The sequence below is a fragment of the Corticium candelabrum genome, chromosome 1 (assembly GCF_963422355.1).
Source record: "Corticium candelabrum chromosome 1, ooCorCand1.1, whole genome shotgun sequence".
NCBI classification, from domain to species: domain Eukaryota; kingdom Metazoa; phylum Porifera; class Homoscleromorpha; order Homosclerophorida; family Plakinidae; genus Corticium; species Corticium candelabrum.
Genome location: NC_085085.1, coordinates 13,895,218 through 13,912,405, shown reverse-complemented (window position 1 = coordinate 13,912,405; position 17,188 = coordinate 13,895,218). Strand labels below are relative to the sequence as shown.

Genomic DNA, 17,188 nt, shown 5'->3' with positions numbered 1-17,188 from the left:
GTGTCGTCATCGTGACGTTGGAATTTGCATGTTTGCACGTGCTCGCAGTTAAACACGCAAGCGCGCGTTAGACCGCACGTGACGTAAGATGGCGGAGTTTCCGTCAGAGTTGCTTGCACGTCCGTTGCCTCTCGTAGCCCTTGTGGGACTGGATGTCGTGCACAATGCAGTGCATCGCATGATATGGCACACGTTTGCAGTGGATCGTCGGACCGATAGAGCTCCCATCAACTTTCAGTGTTTTCCTGGAGATCACGACTATCCAAAAGCAAAAGCAAAAGTTAGACCACTATTCAATATGCAATTATTATGGCATTATGGATATATATGTACAGGTTATTTGGTAACAATGTACACAATATTTTTCTAATTAATCGAGATAGCAGTAATACTAATTAATTAAAAATAATAAAAGTCGACTCTTGCACTAATTTTAATTGCTAACCTATTTTTACTGCTTTCATCATTTGCTGACAGCGATATGATTCATGTGGTGGTGTTGTCTTCTTGCTTGTGCGTACTGTAGTGCATGTTTTCTTTTAGTATGGTTGGCTTATTGTGCTATGCGTATTATGATATATCAATAAAGTTGTGTTCAATTGTAATAATTAATAAATAATGTTGATATATGTCTTAATTAAGTATGTTTTATTATTAAATTGACAAATTAATACACGTTGTAGAGGACAACATACGAAAGCTACACACCGAAGGGAATACTAAAACAAAACTGGATCAAAAAGCATCTGCAGCAGGTACCGGCTGTGCTTGCTCTGTTTTATGATTTGGATTGGGAAGATCAACAATGGAAAGAGCGGCAGATAGAGTGTGCTTCAAGAGTTGAATCAATGAGGTGTGTGTGTGTGTGTGTGTGTGTGTGTGTGTGTGTGTGTGTGTGTGTGTGTGTGTGTGTGTGTGTGTGTGTGGTGCTGTAACTCAATTGGTTAGAGAGTGCATTTGGAGAATGAAAACATCCGGGACCTTGCAGGGTTGCAGGTCCAAGTCACAGTGATGGCGAGCTATGGCATAATTTCCTTAAGCCAGAAACTTACACACAATTGCTTCTCTCGACTCAGGAGTATAAATGAGTACCTGGTCATTGACTGGGGTGGACATGACCGCTGGCTTGACAGTAACATCATGCAGCAGACGGGTACTTGTGGGCTTTAGTGTCTAGTCCCAGAGCTGTGCCATTGTCAGTGCCCCTGGATGACTCTGGCCAAGCTCCAGGTGGATTGTAGCACATGGAGGTTCTGTCTCTAGAAGCAGGGGAGCTATCTCCGCAACTGACGTTAAGGTTGACATCATTCACGAATGACGTGGAGGGCTTGATGTTTGTCCATTTGTCCATGTGTGTGTGTGTGTGTTAGTAAATGTGTGTGATGTGGCATGCAGTATCCTGTAGCTTAGCTTTGTCTATTGATATTAATATGCAACAGTTTATGATATAGTATGACTTGTTGTACAAGCATAACCTTTAACTTTACAGGATATAAGAACAATGAATGGATGGCATGACATGTGCATGCACATGCACACACACACACACACACACACACACACACACACACACACACACACACACACACACACACACACACACACGCGCGCACACACCAGTTTCCTCATTTATACATTTGCATAAACACAAAATGCAGTTGCTACGTGACATTTTAAACATTATTTATACAGAGCTGGTCTACAAGGTCACAACACTAAAGTTGCGCTCGTCTTGATTCAAACGAGATCTACAAACTTATCAGGTTACATTTAATTTTTTTTCTTTTATTTCCAACATCAATCAATATGACACAATATTAGGAGACGATGTTGTTGCTCGTGAGCGGGCAGCCATGCTATGCAACGAATGTAACCTTTCATCCAATTCTCTCTTTTTTCTTCCAACTGCTGACAGACTGTTGGGTTACATCATGAGGTACATTTACATTTGCTGTATAACGTACGTGCCGCATGCTCACGCGTCAGTGTGTCAGACTGGAGACAGAATTTTATGAATTATGTCAACAGTATTATCAAGGAGAGTGTCGGTTGATAAAGAATCGACGGGTAGGATTGTCGTGTGATATTGTAGTTGTGAAATTCTATTCATTTGAGTTGTGATAGGAACTTCTTCACAGGCCAACTCAATTGGTTAGATGTATTGACAATTTAGAGTTTTGATGTTTTAGTGCATTTTTGTTGTTTTGAAGTTTTTGTTTGTTCGGCATCAGTTCAAGATAGCTTTCTACAGTGAAATGAGGCAAGATACTGCGTTTGCTCTCAGGTGAGACTGTTGTGTTGAGAAAGTTAAATTATGGTGTGTCTTTCAGTGTGTTTGTATTTTGTGTGTGCTCTGTGCATTGGTGTGTGTGTGTGTGTGTGTGTGTGTGTGTGTGTGTGTGTGTGTGTGTGTGTGTGTGTGTGTGTGTGTGTGTGTGCATGCATACATGTCACAGTGTGTATCTATAATGGTATTCATAACACTAACATCATTTATTTTTCAGACATTATTTACAAGCTGATAATTTTATCCACGAAGCAAAGGCAAACAAATACAACTTATTAGAATTACAGTTTGTTTCTGGATTTATCACCTACAAAGTAATGACATCCCCTTCTAATTTCTTAGAGCATTCATATTTTGTTGTATTTCAATATGTTTACCTAGATCTGCAAGTTCTGTTTCCAAACTGGACAGCCACGTGACGCCATTGCTCAATTTCGTCGCCATATTGACTTTTACAGAGATCTGAGTGGCTATCGAGATCTTGAATTCGAGCACTATGCCTGGCTCTCCAAACAGTAAACATAAATCACAAGTAAAGCGTGACATACAAGTTTTATTATGTAGATTCAATTTGTTTGCGGAGCTCTTTGACAAAGCTGTAGATAATGGACTGGAAGCTATTCAGGTGACAGACAGCAGTTAAATGGCATGTAGAGGGATTGTAGTTTGTGATTATGGTTTCTGTGATTGCTGGAGCAGATTCTACATCCAGGCTTCTTTTACCATCAAGCAGCAATATATGCCTCTATTCGGAAACAACTATGCGAGATGTTGTGCAGTTCTGTAAGAGTATATCAAATGTATTTTGATGTAGTGGTGTGTGTGTGTGTGTGTGTGTGTGTGTGTGTGTGTGTGTGTGTGTGTGTGTGTGTGTGTGTGTGTGTGTGTGTGTGTGTGTGTGTCACTGTGTGCTTATTTATTTATATTTGTTTGTTTGTTTGTGTATATGTGTGCACATGTGTGTACTTGTTTGTGTGTGTATTTATCTGTTTATCTGTTCATTTATTGTTTAGCAAGCTCACAAGAAGACAAGCAAGGAAGTCAGTCTGCAAGCTTCTGAATTCTTTGGACAACGACATTGGCGTCTTGGACTTATCGGTAAATTCATGATTGACAATTAATTGTAGAGGAACAAGTCAAATATGTTGGCTGTACAGATTCAGAACCATCTAGTGAAGAAGAGGAAAGTGAAGGGATATTTCTAGTGCAATGTCAGGAGACCAAAGTCGATCATTCTGTAAACAAGTTTCAGTCGTTTAGTGTACATAATACGGTAATATATTCTTTCTGTGTGTGTATATGCAGGCAATCATTGTAAGTCTACTAGCCAATGCTGTCAATCAATTCAACCGACACAGATCATCAAGAATGCGACAATTTCTTCGTAAGCAAGTTGCTATTCACATCTCATCTGTTTTAGAATGCATGTTTGCCTTCAGGAGTTCAGATGGCCAATGAATATTATTATGCTGGCGACTTCATCAAGGCTCTGAAGTAAGGATTTGTCTGAAATCATGCAATTCAAATGTGTAAGAATACATACTCAGTTTGGTATCTCACTTACCAAACATGAAGTGTATTGTGGCGCATCAAGAGTTCTTGTTAGGTTAGGTTAGACGCAATACTCAATCTAGAATATGATCAACTTTATAACGACAGCGTGTTTTATATTGTTACTGACATTGCGTGTGCATCTAGACAGCAATACAGCCAGCAAGACCACACAAGATACTGTAGTGGTTTGTCATAGAAATTTCAGCTCTTTTTATGTTTTATGAAGCTTCGTAAGTAGTGTAGTTGCGTGAGTTTACTACGTAGTGTCTAATTGCTGTTGACAAGTTGGAGGCTATTCTAGTGCAACGTTTGGTTAACACATCACGCCTTCTCGGATCTACCTGCAATGAATATTTCTGTGGTTGCATGACTATTATCTAGTTTTTTTGATTTCGTTAAGAGTGTATGGCATTATTGACAACTGATACGATGTTGCAGACTGTTCCAGTACGATATGTGGGAATATCGTAAAGAACATTGGTGGCTGTTTCTCACTCCCATCTTGAAGACCGCTTTGAAGTAAGATTTTGCTATTTTTATGTGTTGAGTGTCATTCGCAGATTTGATGAATTCTGCACATGAACAGATGTGCCTACTTGTCAGCTGATTGGCAACAATATGTGACCATAGGACTGGAACTTGTTGGAAACCGTCAGCAAGACTGTTTTTGAATTTAAACTTAGTGTCAAACATACCGTTGTTGCAGAGCCCATTGGAATGTCAAATGATGAACGATCTCGAATTTTGACGAATTTGATTCGCATTGTCTCAGTCAGGCTTCCATTTGTAACTTGTATTTTAAAATTTCGATATTTATACTGCGTGTCTGAAGAATGAACCACCAGAGCCGGAACCCGACTGTGTGGCTCCAGCTACTGATGAAGTTTTACAGTTGTGGCAAGAACCTGCAAAGAAAGAGAGCAGGGAGACTGAAAGCCAGCATGCTGACCACAAGTTTCTTGTGGTTCATATGAAAGAAATGGCAGGATTTGGTAAGTTTAAAGGTCAATGATTCTGCCGCTGTAACAAAGACGTTGTAATTTTGTCGTTGACAGTTCAATGTAAAGCAAACTTTTTGGAGTCAGAAGCTAAGGCGGATTCTCCTGTTATCGTATTGGTGCACCTTCGGTAGTTTCTATCCCAAACAAGAATACTCAGGAGTTTGAAATTTTTTGTGTTGTGTTAGATCGACTGCTCCTTTACCGGTGCGTTTTTCAAAACTGTCAGTGTTCTTCAACATTGAAGTGAAGTCAATTACAACTGATATGGCATATGCAACTGTAATGCTGCTGTATGTAGGCATACAATCAACACTGTGTGTTAACTGATAGTGAAAGCTTAATACAAGATAGAACTGAAAGAGTCAACGATGTGTCACAAGTTGCATCTGCTGATTTCTGTCTCGTACCAGGAAAAATTAGCACTTACAAGATGATGTTTGCTGCTCTGCCTGAAAGTGTCAACGATCGCATAGAAGTAGGAAGTGACATGCAGTGTGTGGTGTGTGTGTGTGTGTGCGCACGTGTGTGTGTGTGTGTGTGTGTGTGCGCACGTGTGAGCTTAGTTGGCTAGAGAGTCATCCTATGGAGTGATTACATCCAGGACCTCGCAGTGTTGCAGGTTCAAGTCACAGTGATGGCGGGCTATGGCATTCTTTCTTTAGACAAGAAACATACACACAATTGCCTCTCTCGACTCAGGAGTATAAATGAGTACCTGGTCTTTGACTGGGATGGCAAAGGCCTCCGACTGCGACAAAGTCCATCAGCCACTGGGGTCCGGGTGGGACTTTGAGTGCCCACACCACAGTTGGCGTCGCAGTTGGTGCTCCTGCGAGCACCTGGCCAGGCTCCAGGAGATTGCTTAGCACGGCCCATAGCTCCTGCTTAGTGCACAGGAACTCAGCCAACTGGCTGGGAGGCGTTACTGTTTAACAGCAACTCCTTATCCATTTGCCATTGTGTGTGTGTGTGTGTGTGTGTGTGTGTGTGTGTGTGTGTGTGTGTGTGTGTGTGTGTGTGTGTGTGTGTGTGTGTGTGTGTGTGTGTGTGTGTGTGTGTGTGTGTGTGTGTGTGTGTGTGTGTGTGTGTGTACATGTGCGTGCGCACGCATGTGCAAGTGCACGGACATGGGTATACGTGTTTATCAATTGAGTTGCCAGTTTGTCAGCTTGTGTTTGTTTTAGTCAATTATGGGATCTCTACATGTGAATGCTAGCTCATGTCACATATACCTGACAAATCATACATTTCTTCATTTGTTTCACGTACTGCTAGATCACATCTGTTACTCTTGAGTTGGGATCACTTTCGACTGGCCGGTGTGCAGTTTTATCATGGGAACATGGAGGAGGCGATGCAGGATTTAAACCTTATCCAGAAGAGAGTGATGAGTGGGATTTAGTGAAAACACAGCCCATTATACAGTGAGTCTCCACAGCAATGTTTTATTCTTGTAGCACAATCAGTGTGTCTAGAATTAAACCGAAAGATTCACTGCTTGATCTGGAGCTAAGACATCAACAACCTGCCCTAATTGGTGAATTCTACTCTGTTGAAGTTGTCCTTACTGTAAAGGAAGCATCACTAATGAATGATGTCAAGTATGTTTAAATTTGTCTATTTGCATGCATGATGTGTGTGTGTGTGTGTGTGTGTGTGTGTGTGTGTGTGTGTGTGTGTGTGTGTGCGCGCGCGTGCGTGCGCATGTGTGTGTTTGTGTGTACACATCTTTCCCCAGTAATAAAATATTGTTTACCATTGTGAAGGTTGCTTCTCGGTCTGAAAGAGTCCACAGCTGACGCAGTGCCAAATAGTGTGTTTATCTATCTTGCAATGTTCCTTTCTCTTGTGCTTCTAACTGTGTGCTCATATCTCCAGCATACGTCTGCTTAGACAAACCCGATCCAGATCCGATAAAAAAGCTCAAGTTTGTGTCTATTGAATTAGGTTCCCTCCAACCAGGATCACAGGTAGACACGAATCATCTAAATTGACATGTAGACTGTTATCATTCTTGGTTTAGTATCGGCGACATTTATTTCTCAAAGCTGAACACCAGGGAACGAAAACTGTTGCTGCCAGAGTGAGTCAAGATTACAGCACTTTATCAATTGTGTGTAACCGTACATTCTATGTCAGATTCTCTACAACATCAATGTCACTGTTGAACCTTTGAACACAGACGTGCTGTGTAGTTGCATGAAAGTAATTTTATTCTCACGTGTCCTGTTCATCACTGTTCGTGAATCAGAATGTATTGCAGGAAACGTTTTCTCCTGTACAGATCATCTCTCCATTTGATGTGACATTGAAGCTGGCCACAATTATGAAGGTTGGTTGTCTGTCATATTGTTTCGTCTGCTAGTAGAAGTGATGTTCTAACTACTGTATCTAGTTTGAGACAATTGACCGAATTCATGCTGGAGAGCCATTTTTCATTATGTCAGACATCAGCTGCTTGTCGCCTTGGCCAATTAGTATTATCACAAGCCAACTTGAAATAGTAGGACCTGAGTGGACAGAGTATATGCCTATTGTGTTGAAGTATGTTTCTATTTCAGATGCCTCCTGTGGAGAGTCCTGATGGTGATTTGATGTCTCAAATAGAAGAAGGTTCTTTATGTATATGTAGTCTTCACTTGTCTCGGTTTTTGCAGTGATTATTCAAAGATGTAATGTTTATGTTAACTCAACAGTCTGTTCTTAGGACAAGCCAGAAACCATCTTTTTACTCTCACATTCAGTGCATTTCTTCATTAGACATCATTAGGCAGTTTTACCTTTCAGGTTGTCGTGTAGTCTAGTTTCTCATTCAATAGTACAATCTGTCTGTCTGTGACTGCCTGTTTCTGTGACTATCTGTGAGTGTGTACAGGCAAAATTACTTCATTTGCATTGACTATCGTCTTCTTTCAGTTACTCTTTGTAAGGACGACATTGCATCAGAGTGTCACTGCTTGGTGGTACCATGCAGTTCAAACATACCCAAAGCAACAGCAGTCGGTCAATATACCATCAAGTGGAAGAGGTGTGTCACACATAGAATATCTTATTTAGTTACAGTTGATTTCAGTGTTCATTGCACAGATCAGCTGCTGTATCTGATGACTTCAATGTCACTACTCTTTTGGCTTTGCCAACTATTGTCATTGAAACCATACCATTCTGGATAGAAACAGGCAATATACATATGTTTAGTTAGATATGTTAATATTATTAATAATATAGACAGATGTAATACTAGAATTGCAGAGGTTTGCATGCTCTCAGTATACCCTGATGTTCTTGTCATTTCAGATTTACCAGCTTACGGCTCGGTCAGTTCTGCATTACCCGCTCGGTACACATTTCACAATCGTACAAATCGAGTGCAAGAAATGAAAATCGAATTGGATTCAAGTGATGCCTGTCTCTTCTCTGGTTACAAACAGGTTTATGCTGTATTAGAGGCCTAGTCAATTTGTAAGCAAGGCCACTGATTACTTGACGTGTTTATTGCTTACAGATAAGTTTTAGAGTTCTTCCACATGGCAAACACTCATTGACATTCAATTTGCTACCTCTATCAGCTGGCAACGTCTTCCTCCCTCGATTACGTCTCAGTCTTCCTCTTCACCCGACACCCTTACCATTAGACACGCTTGTGCAGGGAATGCTTCCTTCCAGTATATTTGTAAAGGTAACAATTGCTAAAACCGAGTCTATCATTTTCATAATCCTTGTATTCTGTTGTAGCCTGCAAACACACCCGATGCTTTGCCAACTGCTCTCCAGGAGGTCGATCAGAGCAGTAGAGGACGGTAAAATGACCCAACAATTACTTGACTGTATAACACAGCCAACTGTATTTATATAGTTACTTACACCAGGTTCATAATTCTTTAATTAATTACTATTAATTAATCAATAATTGACCTAGTTCTTCCCCTATAAAGATGCCATGTTGGTGCTATCACTACAGTCCAAACAAACACTCTAAACAGTTGTTTCTGACATCCTTTGTGGAGCTTTAGAAGATACCAATGATGTAGCACCTTTTTGATGAGTTCTACTACTGACTTGTGGTTTTTTGTACTTCTTTGATGAGCACACTTTCAATGGTAAAAATGATGTCTTTCGCACTGGAATCCTTGGGCTTGAAGAGGGACACGAATGTGCTTGCAAATACTCTAGATGCTTGCCATAATCTTCAACCACCTTAAGATTTGAAAGAAATCATATGAGACACAAGTAGCAGCTACACACTAGTATATAACCAATCTACACTGTCAACCTGCACTTGATCTTGCTTAAGAGCCTTCCTCATGCCCATTTTGCTCTTTGCTACAATTTTGATTTGTGTTGGTTTGAGACCAACCTCTTGATACAATTTTATATCCTTCTTCGAACCATATGCCGAACAGATCTTGACTTTTGCCTAAAGAGGACAACCAGTCTATTCCATTAAGCTGCCACCATATCCTTCAGACATCATTTAATTAAACATAAACACTACCGCCACAAGTGCTGCTCAGTCTAGTTCCTAGATTCACATGCCATTTTGAAATTAAGCAAAGTTTTCGAAAGTTTCAAAGATCAACAGCGCAAGTCAGAATTTCATACCACTATGAGTCTGCCATTCATGCAAACGTCATAAAGGTGCCTATTCCAGCAAGATATCTTTAGAACATGGTAATAATAGGATCGAAGGCTTCAATGCTATGATCTGTTAGAGCTACAGATAGCCATCACACGTACTGTTGGTTATTTGTTATTATTACTAGCAAGGCAAGAGCCTGTAGGAATTCTGCAATGTTCTACTTAACATTTCTTTGTCTCTCTGTAAGTAAGGGTACAAAGTGTCACCTTTAAAAGAAGGAAGGAATCAATCTTAACAACACCTTCAGCATGTGTTGTGATAATAATGATGCACATCCGCTGGACATACATGACACAAAGACAGACAGACAGATGCATGCACCCACAAGCGTGTTGTTATATAGATTATTATTACTATTATTACTGTTGTTATTGATTGTGGTAACGCTGGTGGTGGTAGCCAGCAAGCACCACATGGTGACACATTACATAGGACATTACCAATTGTACATGTACCTCATCCTGGAGACTTTGTAGAAATGCAGCTTTATGTCTCTGTGGGTCCCTGGCCAATCCATCACAAAAGAAGACAATGCCATAAGGAAAATTTTTGTGTGCCAGCCACATCATGACATTTTGCTTCTGCATATCAGGTCGCCCAGTAACATATATAATTAGATAACCAAGTTCTTGCCACAGTCTACACAATTAATTGCCAAACTTTATAAAACCAGATACAAAACTCAATCCTCAACTTGTTTCACCTAACAACCTCTACAGCTCCTGATCTCAGTTTGGGGTTTCTTCCTCTGATTGACATACTGTTGGCAAATGAGCCATCGATGCTAAAGACGACAGCCTCAACAGCAGGCTGTAGCACTAGTAGAGAGCAATTAGCAACTGTGTGATCACCACTATTGAACAAATCTGTATTAATAATCGCAATGCATCATACAGTTACTGCAACAAACAGACCGAACTAGCATCTTCACTTCATGTATCCCACAGGGAAGTTGCCTATCTTGTGGTACTGTAAACTGAAAACGACCTTTCTTGTCTGTATTGGAAGAACCCACATGGGCCCAGTCATCCACACTCGGACTTAGCACAAAGACATCAATCTAGAAACAGAACTGTGTAGACAGACAAGCAACAACTAACAGTGTAGAGTAAGATACTGTTTCATCAATCAGTGACACGAGATCAAGTAGACCGTAACTGAATCGAGCTGACACTATCTGTGGCTGAGACTCAAGTACGGCCACATCATAACCTCGATGATATGCAGAAAGACCCTACAAAATAAGTCATGATAGCAGTCAGTGGTTGCTCAACAATCCACACATACACCAATCTTATAGCCCGCTCGTTTATGATTCCAGTGTTCTCGAGGTTGCACAGGAACGAATGGCACATCACTGTGAGTGACAGATGTTGGCTCAGTATCACTCACATAATTATGCTGCAGAATCTAATAGAGACACAAAAACTTAATAAACCGATTGCATAAGCAGCCATCACATTTTCCATTGATGTACAATATCCCAATTGTTTCTGTATAAAAGAACTGTTGTATTTGTTTTAGTGTGAAATCACACAAACAACACACACAACACATACCTACATGATTATACCCCAAACAAAAGAAGCTTGACATCAAAAGACTTCCATTGAAGGATGCACTCCTCGTTAAATTAAATAATTATTAAATACATGCATACGATGTTTGTGCACTACAAATAACAGATGCAACTTGATGCCTTTCCTCAAGACTTCTAAAGCAACAGCATCTTTACACTCCAAATTCGCAGACAAGTTTAGTTCGTCGTGGCTATTTGCATTTTTATTACTCTAGTGGGTTACTTTGGGACATGCACATGCATATCTACCTGAGTATGTGTGGTGTGTGTGTGTGTGTGTGTGTGTGTGTGTGTGTGTGTGTGTGTGTGTGTGTGTGTGTGTGTGTGTTGTGTGTAAGTGCAAAAATATCACATGACTGTTAAAACATACACTACTTGCCTGGCGAACAATAAATGCTGCCACATCTCTTGATTCCCAATAGCTTACATGCATCCAAGTAGGAACAGTCATACGAGGAAATGACTCAACAACCTCGGGACAGTAGACCACGTAATCTAGTCTCTCATCACTCCACCACACCATGACATCTATTATCACAAACGTATACAAATAATACGCTAAACACACAATCACAAATGCTCAATTACCACCAATGTCCCCAAACACTGACACTGAACTGAGTGGTTGATCCTTGGATTCTAGGCTATGGGAACTGCGTTCACTTGGCTTGTGTGTATGGGATGCTACAACATCAACTTGCACTGAAGGCACTGCTGCTGACATCAAATTAGCATCATGACATGCAAAGATTTCAGGATGAGAATGGATTGTGTTTGAAATTTTGTGTAAACTTTCATCTCCTAATGGAAAAATGTCGTACTGTGGAACAGACACGGGTGAGAGTGATGAAAAGCGATTGTCAAGAAGAGGCTCCACACGACATGCTACAGGATCCCATGTGTGAAATAAATTATACACTGATGAGCAGTGTGGCCGAAATGGATGGCCAGCTACAAAAATTAAAGATAAGGTAGAGTGGCAAAGTGTGTGTGTGTGTGTGTGTGTGTGTGTGTGTGTGTGTGTGTGTGTGTGTGTGTGTGTGTGTGTGTGTGTGTGTGTGTGTGTCTGTGTGTGTGTGTGTGTTACACATGCTGTGCACACAATTATTATCCAAATACCTGTGGGTTGAGATAGTTGTCGATGTGCAATAACATGACCTAGTGGACATCCCAACACGAACAGATCACTAACTTCAAATACAAGAGACAGCGCTCCATCTCCTTGACTGATCACTCCTGACCCAACTTCAAGTTGTTTAGTTGATTGCTCAAGTCCTGGACAAGAATTGATGTCTGCCTTCAGTCGCTTACGTACAGGACTGACTGACTGATAATTTGATGATACACTCGCTTTCATTGGTCCTTCCAAATACGACAAATCAGTAGCCTTTCCTGGTTGAGGAGATGCTGATGGACCAAGACTGCTGCAGGAAGAGCTGCGACTAATGACACTGCAAATGGGAGATGGGCTGCTAGAACGTGCATCACTGAACAACAAATTACGATTGCAAAGAGCATCATAAGCTAATACACCACCCATACAGTCTCCAATTATGCAGACCTACAACAAAACGCATGAAATGATTTTAATGTAATTTTGATACAAACCATAAGCGCCACCAGGTCAGTGCAAGGCATAAAGACAGAAGAACGAAGACAGAAAATGGACATGCACACAGACTACAGAATAAGCAGATAAACAAATAGAAAACAGACAAAATGGCTATCAGATACACAATAAGCAAACAAGCAGTTGACCAATGGCAGATCGTCGACAACCATACACATATAACAGCTTGCAAAGTCCACTGCTTACATGTCCAACAAAGTTTTGACCTTCCTCGCTCTGAAGAAATTCTTCGAAAACGTCATTGGCAGTGACTACTACATCGCCCACAATCTCTTGGTATTCGGGTTGAGAAACTGCAAAAATTGACATTAATTCCAGTGGCAAACGAGTAGCAGCTACACCACTGCTTGCTTGTATTGGACTGACACTAGACATAAGCTCGACAGCCGACTTGCAGATAGGAGGACAAGCAACCAGTCGAAATGCAATTCGTCCTTTGGAAAACTGATAGTGCTTATTTACTATCTGGTGGAATGTTTGTTGCAATGTTTGGCAGTCTACATTCTTAGCAAACCTGTCACTGTTAGTCTCGATGATACTGCCTCCGTGAAATACTAACACAAGAGTGTCCACACTGCTTTTCCCAGAAGTAAGTGTACTGATCAAAGGATCCACGGTGTCTTCTAGTTCATCTGATGATGAGTGGATGTCCTCACTACTACCAAACTGTTTTGATCTTTTGTTAGCTGCTCTCCACTCAGTACTTATAGATGAAGGCAAAGACAGCGCTTGTAGCTCTTCGCTCACTTCTAGAAGAGAAAACTGTCTGAATGACGCGAAAACAATAGGAAGTGTACAAATAACTGCATATGCACATCCAAGTGCCACACATTACGCACATGCAGGATGCATGCACACACGCACACACACACACACACACACACACACACACACACACACACACACACACACACATGCACACACACACACACACACACACACACACACACACACACACACACACAGTATTAGCTTAACTAAGTAGTGCAGAGTGGTACGTTAGGTGTAAATAGCATATACGCTTGTCATCTATCTCTTCTTCTTGGTTGCCTTTGCTTCAGTGTGGAGTGCCAAACCATCATCATTGCCACAGCTGTTGTTCTGTAGAATTGTCACTACTAGTAAATGCAGTAATGGTATTACCTTTTCTGGAAACTTACCCACAAACCTACAATCTATCCTGTTAAAGCTTTGATATTTAGGTGGTTTTTACAACTGAGCAAATTTAATAGGCGTTGCTAACATTATCCTCACCAAATAATATTACAACCCTCAACTTTACATCAATCATCAATCTGATTGGTTTGTCTTGTTCTATTCATGCTGTCTGATGTCTTCAGAAGCAAGGTGCTGGTATGAGAGTAATTACCTGCTAATGTAGTCCATAATGCATACTGAACTATTCATGCAACACAATACAAGTTAAATGACTTCCTATGTGGCAACAGGTAACACTCACTGACTTGAAAGACACAAATGACTAAATTATAGTAATGAATATAATACGTATTTACCTTCTTGTGCATCGTAGTAGACATCTGAGTCTGAGTCAGATCCGCTTGTGCTCCCCATCTCAATGGCATCCATCCTAATAAGTGCCATTTCTGCTTCTAGAGACTCTTCTGCAGCTTGGTGACCAGTACCTTTCAATGGAGAGCCTTGTCTACTTGACTCTCTGCGAATGATGAGAGCTCTTGGTAATGATGTGTTGTGATCACGAACATCAGTTGAATTTGTTGCCTGCAAGTTCTCTGCTAGCAGTAAAGATGATTTTCGTCGTTTCCTTCTACCTGATTGTTGTGACTTAATACTGCCAGAACGACGATCTAGAACATCAGATACCTGATGGTTGTCAATGTTTGCAGGCGGCTGACTGTCTGTGGTTACATTAGTTTTCACTTCGCATGATACAGCTTCTTCTGCTTCTACTTCTTCTAAACCTTGAAGGGCAGTTTGAGTTTCCCTCTCCAATCTTCGAATGTCTGCCATTTCTAATCCCAACCATTCATCCTGCCAGCACCAAGCCTGACGATGAGCTTGCAACATAGTTCTCCGCAAAGCAATATCATCAATAAAACGTTCAACTCGAGACTGCATTCCCCAATACCGAAACTCAACCTATAAACACATCAACAGCCTTCCCAACCAATTACATGAAAGAAGCCCATAAATTACGCACTTTACAAAGTTTATATGAGCACATGACTTGATCATGTTGTTCTTCCAGCCACTTGGCACTGAGAGGACCACGACCCGATTTCTTTGAGACAAAGTACAAAGGATCTTCTTCACGTTTGTAATGACTTGACGGCAAATCGTCTGTAATATTAATAAACTCTAAACACATAAATACAATTAATTATCAGGTTTTCCATGAGACTACAGCAAACCTAACCCAGCGGCCTTTGACGAAGGTCATCACGAGACATATCAAACACATTGTTCTAAAAATAGGATAAGCTGTAACTCATTCAGTTATTTCTGACAGTGCAATAACACTATTCTGCAAGTCTGTTTTAAAATAGAAATATTCTTGAAGAAATATAAATAAAACTAATCTACTGTACAAGTGATAGACCTGAGTTCCAGCATCTTGATAGTAATATGTCTCAACCTCTATTGAAAATTTCTCGAGAAATGGACATGTGAACCGAGTTTTAGTATAAGGATATGCATTCCATGCCTTCTCTTCAACCCTCAATGCAGATTTGGGAAGAAAGGCTCTGAGCCACATTGGCAAATGACTGCCAACATGATAGATTTTGTGTGTATACTGTCCATTTGTGCCTCCTGGACCATTGACATATGGCTCATTGACAAGAATTTCAACTCGTGATTCAGAACTGTTGCTTTCTTCTCTACTTTTTTTCTACACAACAAAATGGCTAAAATCAATGTACAACCTTCAAATAAAATATTATGACACACTTAAAAAATTGGTTTGCAACTAATATAAAACAAAACAGTCTGACTGTACATAAAACTCTCTTCTGTTGAATAAACTAAGTCACAATACCACACTTGTATACCACCCCACTGATTTTACTTGAGCCATAAAGTTGATGACAATCACATAACAGAAAATGAATTCAACACACAACATGTAGTGTCCTTTCCAAAGAATATCCAAAGTCTTGCTGTTACAGTTATACCGGTATAACTATAGTTACAGTCAATATAGTTACAGACAATATAGTTACAGTTATAGTCACAGTCAAGTTTTATAGATGTAATTCACCTCTAAGTAACAATAATATTTCATTGTGTATTAATTAAGCCACTGTTACAGCTTGATGTCAACAGTTACTATCAGATGGCAATGATTGGTGAAAAGTCCCAAAGACGTTCTTGAGAAACTGAATTCAGTAAACGTTTTCAACATTTGCATGTTCAATCCATTTTCTAGTAAATAAGCTTCTTCCACCCTATACCCTCCAAAAATGGTTGCATACCAATTGACTATGAGAAAGGTCACTTGTAATTAGAGCGTTCAAAAGTTACCATAGCCTAACTGTGAAGTTGCTAGAACTTGTTCTACTTTATAACAGCATGCTTAACCCTGCAGCCACTTGGTAATGTTTATTTTCTACCTTCAAGATGTACATAAACTTCTCTCATAAATATTCAATGTACCCAACATGCAAACTTCAAGAAGCTGTCTAAACAGTTCAAATGACAGTATAAATACAGTGTGACTTGCTACAGTTTAATTAATCTACAGAACTTAGCAAACAAATATATGATAATTAAGTACCAAATAAGCACTAAATCATTCTGATAATTTTGGCACCCGCAACTGACAATTGGCCGCAAATGTCAACAATTTTGGTGCCTAGTTACGTAAGCAATCACCTTTTACATATTAAATTAGTATCCTAGCATCCGGGATTACTCTGAAAGGCTTAGCTAGGCTTCTGCAGAAATTATGCGGCCTGTAGCGTGCGTCTACAGTAAGGTACAAGTTTTGACACCAGCACAAAGCATCTTGTTGTCTAGAATGCGCGTTGCATGCTAACCTGACAATGTACACCGAAACCGCACATTTTTTGTGCTACACGCCTTTCTACACGCACCTGTATCATGTACAGCTGAGCGATTCTGTACTCGTTGACGGTGAGAGGCATAGGAATACGATATTCCTTGATCAGCATTTTGTCTGCTCCCCTCAACGGCCCCACGACCAAGTTAGCAATTCAGTACTGTACTGTACACAATCCTTACAGTACTTACCGCAAGATAGAGCTTGCGCAGTAGCGTCCATTGTATCCGGAAGTACGTTAGCGTGATACTTTGTCGCCAAAAACCCTACATACGTCTCTTTCGTTCTGACGTCAACAGCAATGAAGTTACAATCTAAAAACTTTATTTAGATAATAATTAGCTAACTAAACTAATTTTAATTTTAAGATGCATTCTATCTAGATCTATGTATAGTAGGATGAGCATCATTTGACAATTTCGCCGCACATACTTCAGTTCAGGAGAAATCACGCTGTAA

The 17,188-nt window shown here is 40.3% G+C and overlaps 2 protein-coding genes across 3 annotated transcripts; one reads left to right on the top strand and one right to left on the bottom strand.

Annotated features, from left to right (window-relative positions):
* The first annotated feature begins 58 nt into the window (after positions 1 to 58).
* Positions 59 to 8,714, top strand: LOC134197727 (trafficking protein particle complex subunit 11-like). The gene is made up of 36 exons (XM_062667078.1): positions 59 to 280; positions 684 to 853; positions 1,693 to 1,763; positions 1,822 to 1,936; positions 1,995 to 2,067; positions 2,125 to 2,151; positions 2,211 to 2,284; positions 2,505 to 2,601; positions 2,669 to 2,802; positions 2,852 to 2,912; positions 2,987 to 3,070; positions 3,301 to 3,385; positions 3,445 to 3,524; positions 3,593 to 3,671; positions 3,727 to 3,781; positions 4,280 to 4,360; positions 4,428 to 4,492; positions 4,548 to 4,612; positions 4,674 to 4,833; positions 4,897 to 4,969; positions 5,028 to 5,085; positions 5,141 to 5,317; positions 6,118 to 6,266; positions 6,318 to 6,443; positions 6,609 to 6,655; positions 6,721 to 6,812; positions 6,866 to 6,925; positions 6,982 to 7,047; positions 7,106 to 7,174; positions 7,238 to 7,345; positions 7,404 to 7,455; positions 7,759 to 7,870; positions 7,930 to 8,021; positions 8,140 to 8,273; positions 8,348 to 8,521; positions 8,578 to 8,714. The coding sequence occupies exons 1-36, from the start codon at positions 89 to 91 to the stop codon at positions 8,644 to 8,646; spliced, it is 3,426 nt and encodes a 1,141-aa protein (XP_062523062.1). The 5' UTR covers positions 59 to 88; the 3' UTR covers positions 8,647 to 8,714.
* On the bottom strand, positions 8,660 to 16,905 carry LOC134197710 (membrane-associated phosphatidylinositol transfer protein 2-like). 2 transcript variants are annotated; one of them, XM_062667060.1, is made up of 16 exons: positions 16,764 to 16,905; positions 15,269 to 15,559; positions 15,086 to 15,134; positions 14,870 to 15,027; positions 14,205 to 14,808; positions 12,877 to 13,439; positions 12,180 to 12,621; positions 11,649 to 12,011; positions 11,440 to 11,588; positions 10,769 to 10,891; positions 10,599 to 10,715; positions 10,396 to 10,541; positions 10,185 to 10,334; positions 9,937 to 10,120; positions 9,116 to 9,259; positions 8,660 to 9,039 (listed from the first exon to the last, which is right to left on the bottom strand). In XM_062667060.1, exons 1-16 carry the CDS (start codon positions 16,839 to 16,841, stop codon positions 8,818 to 8,820), a joined length of 3,783 nt encoding a protein of 1,260 aa, XP_062523044.1. In that variant the 5' UTR covers positions 16,842 to 16,905; the 3' UTR covers positions 8,660 to 8,817. The 2 variants fall into 2 exon arrangements, with proteins under 2 accessions (XP_062523044.1, XP_062523051.1); XM_062667067.1 differs by lacking the exon at positions 16,764 to 16,905 and adding an exon at positions 16,281 to 16,379.
* Positions 16,906 to 17,188: the final 283 nt, after the last annotated feature.

Excerpts from the sequence above, each read along its gene's own strand:
- LOC134197727 (XM_062667078.1), top strand. The coding sequence starts at position 89 with ATGGCGGAGTTTCCGTCAGAGTTGCTTGCACGTCCGTTGCCTCTCGTA. Across the intron at positions 2,913-2,986 it reads ATGGACTGGAAGCTATTCAG|ATTCTACATCCAGGCTTCTT; the intron begins GTGACAGACAGC and ends TTGCTGGAGCAG. Across the intron at positions 7,871-7,929 it reads TATACCATCAAGTGGAAGAG|ATCAGCTGCTGTATCTGATG; the intron begins GTGTGTCACACA and ends TTCATTGCACAG.
- LOC134197710 (XM_062667060.1), bottom strand. The coding sequence starts at position 16,841 with ATGCTGATCAAGGAATATCGTATTCCTATGCCTCTCACCGTCAACGAG. Across the intron at positions 12,012-12,179 it reads ACAACTATCTCAACCCACAG|CTGGCCATCCATTTCGGCCA; the intron begins GTATTTGGATAA and ends TAATTTTTGTAG. Across the intron at positions 10,716-10,768 it reads GAGCGGGCTATAAGATTGGT|GGTCTTTCTGCATATCATCG; the intron begins GTATGTGTGGAT and ends CTTATTTTGTAG.